General features: G+C 39.5%; 2 protein-coding genes across 2 annotated transcripts; both read left to right on the top strand.

Moving 5' to 3' along the window:
* The first annotated feature begins 344 nt into the window (after positions 1-344).
* LOC108822722 (purple acid phosphatase 23) lies at positions 345-3,196 on the top strand. Its single transcript, XM_056991638.1, has 8 exons — positions 345-819; positions 1,153-1,344; positions 1,423-1,759; positions 1,820-2,037; positions 2,116-2,306; positions 2,394-2,675; positions 2,738-2,865; positions 2,954-3,196. Exons 1-8 carry the CDS (start codon positions 534-536, stop codon positions 3,054-3,056), a joined length of 1,737 nt encoding a protein of 578 aa, XP_056847618.1. The 5' UTR covers positions 345-533; the 3' UTR covers positions 3,057-3,196.
* Positions 3,197-8,284: 5,088 nt separating this feature from the next.
* On the top strand, positions 8,285-9,692 carry LOC130499058 (uncharacterized). Its single transcript, XM_056992957.1, has 3 exons — positions 8,285-8,980; positions 9,064-9,524; positions 9,665-9,692. The coding sequence occupies exons 1-3, from the start codon at positions 8,285-8,287 to the stop codon at positions 9,690-9,692; spliced, it is 1,185 nt and encodes a 394-aa protein (XP_056848937.1).
* Positions 9,693-10,019: the final 327 nt, after the last annotated feature.

Genomic DNA, 10,019 nt, shown 5'->3' with positions numbered 1-10,019 from the left:
TTAGTTATTTCTAATCCTAATTCTTGATCTCCTGTTCATTTATCAAGCACTCATATTCATTTATTTATCAAAAAGGTGAATTTCGGTTAGCAAAATCGACAAATCCGAGATGAGAGACAAAAGATAACAACAGTGGTGACAAGCAGAAGAACAACGATCTACAGCCTAAAGGAAGTAAATCATCGTGATCTGAAGCCTGAAGGTCTCAAAGGACATCATCGAATAGATTAACAATCGTCATTCCTATCGCCTCCGACCGTCAAAACCTAAACTATGAGATGATTATTGCGTTTAGAAAAACACTATATCTAGTAAATTATGTCCAAAAAAGAAAACATTGTTTAAAAATGGAGACTACTCACGGTGACATGTACAGTACGACTTAAAAGCGTGGAACATCAATGGCATATTCGCTCTAGGAAAGAAAAGAATCTTTAAAGAATTCAAAAATTCACCGGAGTCGTCAAAAACTCTCTACACACGTATGTAGACCGAACTGGAACCAAAGAGACAACCCCGTGGACTATCTTATCATGCCTCCTCCGGCAACATCATTCCTCATCCCCACATCTTTCCTAATGCTGATCGCTCTGACCACGATGCAGCTGTTGCTCGCCGCCGGCGACTCGATCCCGACTACTTTAGACGGTCCGTCCAAGCCATCTACTCGCCGATTCGACCCGTCTCTTCGCCGAGGTAGTGACGACTTGCCCATCGATCATCCGAGGCTGAGGAAGAGAAACGTCAGCTCAGATCTCCCAGAACAGATTGCTCTAGCTCTTTCTACTCCCTCCTCCATGTGGGTTTCTTGGGTCACTGGTAGTTTTCTGATTCTGTTACTATTCATATTCAGTCTATTACCAATTTTTTTTTCCAATATTACTTGTTCAGGGAATCATACAAGTGTTATATGTGTGTATATATATATATATATTTTTTTATTCAATTGTTAATTATCTAAAGCATCTAGGCTTTTGATTTTGTGTCTAGTACCATATTTGAACGGTGATGGTTATGATAAAAGTATGAAACTTTTGGCTGAATGTTACTTTGTTTTGGGAATCACATGAGTATCTAAAACATATAGGCTTTGAATTTGTCTCTTGACTCCTATGTGTGTCTCCTCAGTTTGTTCATATCCTTATTCTTCAGGTGATGCTGTGGTTGGTAAAGATGTGAAACCGCTAGATCCTACATTGGTTTCAAGCGAGGTTTGGTATGGGAAGGAGAAAGGCAAATATCCGCTAAAGAAGAAAGGAAATGCAACAGTTTACAGTCAGTTGTATCCCTTTGATGGCCTCCTTAATTACACATCAGGCATCATACACCATGTCCTCATCGACGGTAATACCAGGGATAAAATAACTTTGGCCTTTCTAAGAGTTTACAATGTTTTGGTTGATTTATAGTATTTTTTCGTAGGTCTTGAGCCAGAAACCAAGTACTACTACAGGTGCGGAGACAGCTCTATTCCTGCAATGAGCGAGGAGATATCTTTTGTGACTTTGCCACTTCCAAGCAAAGACTCTTATCCTCATCGAATTGCCTTTGTTGGGGACTTAGGTCTTACTAGCAACACGACCACCACCATTGACCATTTGATGGATAACGACCCTTCACTGGTTGTTATTGTTGGAGACTTAACATATGCAAACCAGTACCGTACAACTGGCGGCAAAGGAGCTTCATGCTTCTCATGTTCTTTTCCAGATGCACCTATTAGGGAGACGTATCAACCTCGTTGGGATGCCTGGGGAAGGTATATAATAACCTTACGATACGTGGGTTAACAAGTTGGACTCTAAACAACTCTCTGCAGGTTCATGAAGCCACTGACCTCCAAGGTCCCAACGATGGTCATCGAAGGCAACCATGAGATTGAGCCTCAAGGTTCCGGGGTCACCTTTAAGTCATACTCTGAAAGGTTTGCCGTTCCTGCTACTGAGAGTGGCTCCAACAGCAACTTCTACTATTCTTTTGATGCTGGAGGAGTGCATTTTGTTATGTTGGGTGCATATGTTGATTATAATCAGACTGGTAAATCCATAAAAACACATGTATCCTTTATTCCCCTACTTCCATCAAATCTTATTTCAGTGAATGATTATATCTTAGGAGCACAATACGCATGGCTGAAAGAAGACTTGTCTAAAGTTGATCGCTCAGTAACACCTTGGCTGGTTGCAACAATGCATCCACCTTGGTACAATAGCTACTCCTCACACTACCAGGAGTTTGAATGCATGAGGCAGGAAATGGAAGAGCTTCTTTACCAACACCGTGTCGACATTATTTTTGCAGGACATGTTAGTTCCCAAATTCTCTCCCTGAAACAGAGATTTCATTTCATAATGCTTTTGACTAAAAGTGGCGTTTGCTGTTACTAAATGAAGGTACATGCATACGAGAGGATGAACCGAATATACAACTACACGCTAGACCCATGTGGGGCTGTTTACATAACAATCGGAGATGGTGGAAACATAGAGAAAGTTGACGTGGACTTTGCAGATGACCCTGGGAAGTGTCCTTCCCCTGGAGACAACGTACCCGAGATTGGAGGATCGTGCCCTCTAAACTTTACTTCTGGCCCTGCCAAAGACAAGTTTTGCTGGGACAGACAGCCTGATTGGAGTGCCTTCAGAGAGAGCAGCTTCGGCCATGGAATCCTAGAGGTATATTCATAAGCTTTATATATTTTCTCTTCGATGTGCTTAGCACTAGTCTGTTGATACAGGTCATGAATTCAACGCACGCCTTGTGGACATGGCATAGGAATCAGGATGTCTATAAAGACGACAGCTATGGTGATCAGATATATATTGTTCGTCAACCAAATCTCTGCATTTCCCCTGCAACATGGAGGTACTAGTATCTCTGTGATCTGTATAGGTACAGGTTAATCATATTGTACCGTTTGACATGTTAACATATTTTTGGCTTTGATTGAAAGGGAAGCAGGCGGAAGAAGAGAGACATCAGGCCGCGAAAATAGATTTTCCTCTCCCTCATTTCCAATTTTCATTTGGATATTTCTCGTTTTTGGCATTTTATAGTTCCATCGTGTTTGGGCATTTTTGTATAAAGCGTCGGTACCACATTCATGGTTTACTTTGTGATTAATTCAGGTTTGTGATACGTTTTGGGTATCAGATCCTGGTAAACACAGATGAAATGAAATAAGTTTTTTTTTTTACTTTTTACGCACACCATATTGAATCGCTTAAGAATATTATTAACTACTATTTTATGTTGTTCATTTCATGTAAAGTTTTCTTTCATTGATCTGTATAATATGAGTACATCATTCTTTATGAAACTTGAAATATAAAAAGATTATTAATGAACCTTCAGGGAGCTTCCACTCTTTTACATTTCCATAGTTTTGTATTCATCTGAAACAAAATTTGGATCTGCTATTTCAAAACGCAGATTTATTTTTGAAAATAATTAATTTTTTGTTAAAAATATGAATTCCTATATAAATAGTGTAAATGTTTGCAAACATTAATCCAAATTGAAGAACCGAAAACAAAACCTAACTGAATTTATACATACCCGAGTGAATTTTATATTTTCTGAACATAAAAACTAAAACCAAACTGGATTTGGGAATCAAATCTGTAAGACTCGAACCCGGCCGACTAGGCCACGGTCAACGTCTCACGTCGCTCGATCCACATACTGACCGAACCACTCAATTTTTCGATCTTTATCTATACTTTCGCCTAAGGGCGCAGTCTATCTTAGACCTTAGCTTAAGACTACCTTAGTCATTCCCTAGCTTAGATCCTTTCAACTTATGCACATGCAGCGAAATATTATCTATCAACCATTGGTCTAAAACCAATCTAACATTTGTCAGGTCGAATCACCTTAGTCATGGTCAGTATACACAACTACTACCAGCTCCAAGGTTGATCCTGAACCTAATCCAAGTCATATAATAACCGAGGTTCCATTCCCCTAATTCATTCTATCTAGATCTATACAACATTGCTAGATCATACCTTTGCCACATCCACGGAGCTTAATAGCTCATTATATCAGCTGACTTAGCTGTTTAGCTAGCTCATCCAGCTAGCTGAGCTGAACCACTTCACTTGAGGTTCCCTACTCTCTTCCAGCTGATCGAGCTGTGAGGTAGCTCTGCCTATCTCCCCGTCCACTCATCCAACTCTCTTATACCTGTATAAACTCTCCTCTTAGATACTTAGTCATTCAGCCAACCATCCTCACAGACCAAATATCTTTGGGAAGTCTTCAGCTACAAAAACAACCTCAAGCAAAAATGCTCCAAAAACTAATTAAAATTCATGATAATTCATGATAATTCATAACTAAGAGAATAGTCAAGTCAGATTTCTCAGAACTGGCCTCGATCATACTGATCTCGCCCATGAACAGCCCATATGGCCATAACTGACCACCTCTAAACCAATGAGATAAAACTAATTTTCACCATGATAATTCATGATAAATACCCATTAAGAGATATTTGAAGTCGGATCCTAACAATTCCTTCAAAAACTATCAGATCTCCACTTACCAGTCCAACCAAAGCCATGGAGAGATTTCTCTGAACCGGCCACTCCATGGTTCAATACCTCCATGTCTGAACAACATAGAACATGATTAATAATGCCCACTAGTTCCTGAGTCAATCAACCAACCACTCCACATGACTCAGAACTGATGAGTCTTCACACTTACCTAACCGGCCATGGAACTATGTCCCACTGAACCTGATTAGTGTTGCTCTTATGATCCGCCCCTTTCTCCAGGGTCTTGGATTCCAAAGACACATCACAATATACATTCCTCAAGGGGCGTGCCATGCTTGGCCTTGATCTCACCCCAAGAGACACAACATAGACATAAACATAAACATAAGTAATCAACACATGTTACCTCATACTTGATCTTACTAGATCTTGTGCTTCCCTGATCAGGTCCGGCCTTGTGCCTCTTGCACTTTTCTTAATCAGGTCTTATCACATACCTTCAGTATTGATAAGATCCATTCATGGTTCACATCCATCATCACTTCTATGGAACTTCCATGAAAACAGTTTCTGCACTGCATCTGCCTTCAAGGCTGTTCATGCCATTAGGAGTGAAGTTCGGCCTTCTCCATTCTCTTCTGACCATTTTCGTGTGTCCCTAAGACACAGAGGAAGCCTAGGGTGTGTTCATCCATGATCAAACACCACCCAAGGGTCGTCCATCACTTCTCACTTTAGTGCCCATGAAACTGCCTTTCTACACACCACTGCCCTTAAGGCTGCTCTTGGACTTTGAGAGTGAATCCGGTCATCTCTCTTCTTCCCTGGCCATTTGGATGTGTATTAAGTATGTAGAGGAAGCCTATGGCGTGGCAAACCATAATCAAAACACACCAGAGGGTCGTTCTCAACTCCCCTCTTGATTGCCATCAAAACTGTCTCTTTGCTGCCTTCAAGTCTCTCTTGGTCTTGGATTGTGTAATCCGACCATCTCTCTATTTTTCTCTGTTTTTCTTTGTGTTTCAGGAGGAAGAATGAAGCCCTGGCGGACTTTCTCTTGTATTTATATAAAAGGAATGGTCACATTTCCAGAGGTTGCACCTTTTCGGTATCATTTCTGGCCATTGATTTAATCAATGGTCCAGATCACACATGTTCGCCTAGGGCAGTTACCAGACGTCCTTGACAGCCCTAACTGCTCCTAGACACATCACACACAAGCCTAGGCTGGTTTTCCAAGCCCCTGGTTCAACCAGAAGTGTCCACCGGCTCACCGGCACACCCGGGTGGTCCACATGGTCCGACCACTGTCCGGACCTGACCCAACTGCCCAAGACTTGAACACTCAGTCAAGCTGAGTTGAGCTGATCCCCAGATGACCCAGCTGAGTGAGCTAGTCCATCCAGCTCAGGGAGCTGGCACACTATTCAGTGAGCTACACTGAGCTGCACTGCACTTCTCTTAACTGGTCGAGCTTGTTCACCGCATCGCCCAGCTGCCATACACTTTGTACAGCTCCTTTATACTTGTCTCTTTCTTGGTTTAGCTGAATCTTAGTTTCCTGATGCCTTTAACCTTACTTCCAGGCCATGATACCCTTTTGTTTAGGTCACATGACCTGACTGGTGCGTCTCCTCACACAATGGCCGATCCTAACGATCATTTCCAGGAACGGGGACATGACAAAATCGCTAATCGAATTGGTACCCAAGTTTATACAAAAATTATATACCTATTAATACAAATTGTAACTTATAAAATACAAATTATATACCTATTAATATTAATTATATTTAAGTTTTAAATAACAAAATATCCTAAAAGACTATTTATAAACCAAATTACATGAAAAACTACATTACCCAAATATTTTATCCGAATTATCTAATACTTTAGGTCAAACAATCCGAATTACATGATATTTAAACTGAAATCCCGAATTATTTATTTTTTTTACTTATATGATAAAATTACCTATAAAATTAAACCGAGACCAAACTAAATCTGTTTTTTTTTATTATCTGGTTCTCAATTTTTCTACCTGAAATGAACTGAAAAAAACAAAATAACTGAACCAAAAACAAATCAAACTTTGTAAATATCGGAACGGCTCCTAAATTTCTAAATTCAAAAAGCCAAAAAATAAAATACTTGAACCAAACCTGAATGTTGAGTAATAGAGTATCTACATTTAAATGGTGAAAAAATATTCTATTTGTATAAATGATCTAACTCCTTTACATATGTGGTTCATAAACGAATTAAGATATAAGCATTGTTTTCATATTCGACCTAGACCCACAGTCGAACCGATAAACCTGTGGACCCGTATATAATCATATTAATATTTAATAAAAATAACTGTTAATTAGAATCTATATAAAACCCAAAAATGTGACATTAATCTGTGACCCGACCCAAAAAACTCTGATAAATAATTTTGAAAAATTTAAGCTTCTCATATAATTTTTATTGTATATAAAATTTGAATAAAATATTTAATATTCAAAAAATTAATTTTATTTCTTATAAATATAACATATATAATAATCTAAATAAAATAAGGGAAAATTGGAAATATGGAACAAATAATCTACTACATTGTCCTTATACCATATATTGAACATAAAGTTGTCCCAATGCCATAATTTTTTGTATAAACCCCATTAACCCCCTATTATAAACATAATTATATATTTTTAATATTTTTCGTAATTGATTAATTAATTGATTAAAAAAAAAAAAAGATAAGAGAAGGTGTTTCACGGGATCGACTCTATTTTTCCCCAAATTGAGTTCCTTAGAACCCTAAAAAATCCCTCTCCTTCGTTCTACTCTAGAGAGCAAATCGGAGACAAATTAGGAGCTATACATCTCGACGCTGCTTCTCTTCGCCGGCTCCGGTGTTCGTTCTCCCCTCTTCGACTCCGCCGTGGTTTTCTTCATAAACCAACGCTCTCCTACACCAAACCCACTTCGCGGTCTTGCTCTCAGGTAACTCGTCGGAACTCTCTAGCTTCTTCCTCTTGATTTTGATTTCTCACTCATGTCTTATTATAAGCGATTTTCGGGTTTGGTCTAGGACTTGGGATTCGTTGCATGTCTTTCTCTCTTTCACTTCAGTGTTCTTAATCACGATTTGAGTGTAATAGGTTTCGTTATTTAGTTTGTACGAATGATTTAGCTATCTAGGATATGAAAGTAGCTTACTTTGATTTTTTTGTGGTCAACGAGTTGGTCTCATGACTTATATACAGTTTATGTTGTGTCTTTTTGTGACATTGATGTAAATGGAGAGGGCATTTTGCTTCGGTTTAACATCTGAAAAGCTTGTAAACTATTTAGTTTCTGTTTCATGTTTGGTGTAAGGCTTATAAAGATGTTTTGCCTTTGTTTTTCTATTTGATTTGAGTGGTTTTTGTGGTTACCGAGTTGAGTTGTTATCTCAATGCTATACAATCGTGTTGTTTTGTTTAGTGAGAATGATATATGAATGGTATTTGGTCTCGTTTTTGAACACTTATCTTTGTTTTGTTTTGACTAAGATGTCAGAGTGATGAATTATTCTAGCATGAATTGAGCCTGTGGTGATTGTATTTGTTTCATTGTTCACAGGTATGATGTTGGATCCGTTGCCTCAGTGTCTATTCAAAGAGGGAAGTGAAACACAAGTGGAGAAGATTAACAACACTTGTCGAACTTCCATACTTAAGGAGGTGGAGAAGTACATTCAAGCCGACTACAAGGATGTGTTAGCTGATCCGCTATTTGCTCAGGTTATGGACATTTATGTTCACCAGCTTCAGTATTCGGGGAGAGTGATCCACACGTTTGTTTGTAAGCAGCTTCTGACCTCGAAGCTTCATGAGCTGTGGTTCCATTATGCTAGGAGGCCTCTCAGATTTTCAATGCAAGAGTTCTATGCGATCACTGGTCTGAAGTATGAAGACGACGAGCCTGACTTGGATATTGATAATTGGAAATATGATAAAGGGTTTTGGGCAAAGTTGCTAAGGAGAAAAGGAAAAATTTCCTTAGAGGAAATCAGGAAGGTGCATCTGAAGAATTGTAATACATGGTCTCGTGTAGATAGGCTGAGGATGGTGTATTTGTGTGTGATCTGTGGTATAATTATGGCGAAGGATGAGAGGGTTGCCATCCCACACAAGTACATCAAGCTGGTGATGGATTTTGAGAAGATGAGGAAATATCCATGGGGTCTTCACTCCTTTGATATGCTGGTGACTTCTATTATCGAAGCTAGGGATAAAGTGAAGACTCAGAACAGCTATGTTTTAGATGGGTTCTCTTATGCACTTCAGATTTGGTTGATGGAGGCTATTCCAGACATTGGGTCGCTTTTGGGTCAGAAACTCCAACAAGGCGTGACTAGCATGAGATGCAGGAACTGGAAAGGCTCTGCCAAGGTTTCCTATGATGATATTACTAGCTTAGAGTCTACTTTTGGATCCACTGTAAGTTCTTTAAATATATCTGATTTGATTTATAGTTTCTTATTGTTTGTGCTAATCTTTGTTAATTTTTTTATGTTTTGTAGGGAGATGTGTTTCCATATTTATCTTCCACTGGAAATTACAATGTCGTTTTAGGTGAGGAGTTTAAACGAGCTTCTGAGATGAAGGATGAAAGAGTCGATCTGATGATGGAGATGATCGAAAAGAAATATGATTGGAGTAAGCATGAGTGGGGTTTCAAGGAAATTGTAGAGCCATTTGTGGACAGTTCTGATGAAGATGGTTCAGATAAAGAGGAGGCTGGAGAAACAAGTGAGACTGGAGTAGAAGAAGAAACAGAAATCACCCCTGTGTCTGCTCCAAGGAAGAGAAAGAAGAAATATCAGGATACTGGTGCCGAGTCAAGGAAGAAGAGGTTGCTTTTGCAAAGATCAACCGAGAAGTACAGAGATCTTGAAGAGGAAATGAAGTCTTATATCCAGGTTATGTTCAAGTCTTCTTTCACTGCCTTGGGGCTCGAGGTACGCGACATGATTGATGACCGGTTTGCCAAATTAGAGGAGAAGCTCCTTTCATCTCAGAATCAGGGTGGTGCTCCGGCTAACACTCCTGCTGCGGCTACTGTTCCGGTTTCTAATACTGCTCCGGTTTATACTCCTGCTCCTATTCCGGCTTCTACTGAAGCTCATACTTCGGTTTCTACTCGTGGTGAAGCTCCTTCTGGCAGTCGAGCATATGCTCCTTCTCGTACTCGAGCTACTGGTCCTACTGGCAGTCGAGCTTCTGCTCCTTTTCGCAGTGGTGGTCCTGCAAATGCTGCGAAGACAAGGTCTCAGACAAAGGTAAACAAGAAGTAGAGATTTTTCATGTCTTCGGTTACTCTTCTTTGAATCATGTCTGCGGTTGCTCTTTTTTCATGTGCTCGGTTGCTCTTCTTTTTTCATGTCCTCGGTTGATGTTCTTGCGGTTTGTAATATATTTGTAAGGATGATGTTGTCTTTGCTGGGTGCAATATTGATGTAATGATGATGTTTTGGAT

The sequence above is a fragment of the Raphanus sativus genome, chromosome 8 (genome assembly GCF_000801105.2).
Source record: "Raphanus sativus cultivar WK10039 chromosome 8, ASM80110v3, whole genome shotgun sequence".
Taxonomy (NCBI): domain Eukaryota; kingdom Viridiplantae; phylum Streptophyta; class Magnoliopsida; order Brassicales; family Brassicaceae; genus Raphanus; species Raphanus sativus.
Note: the sequence above shows the minus strand (reverse complement) of the source record. Positions and strands in the feature narration are given on the sequence as shown.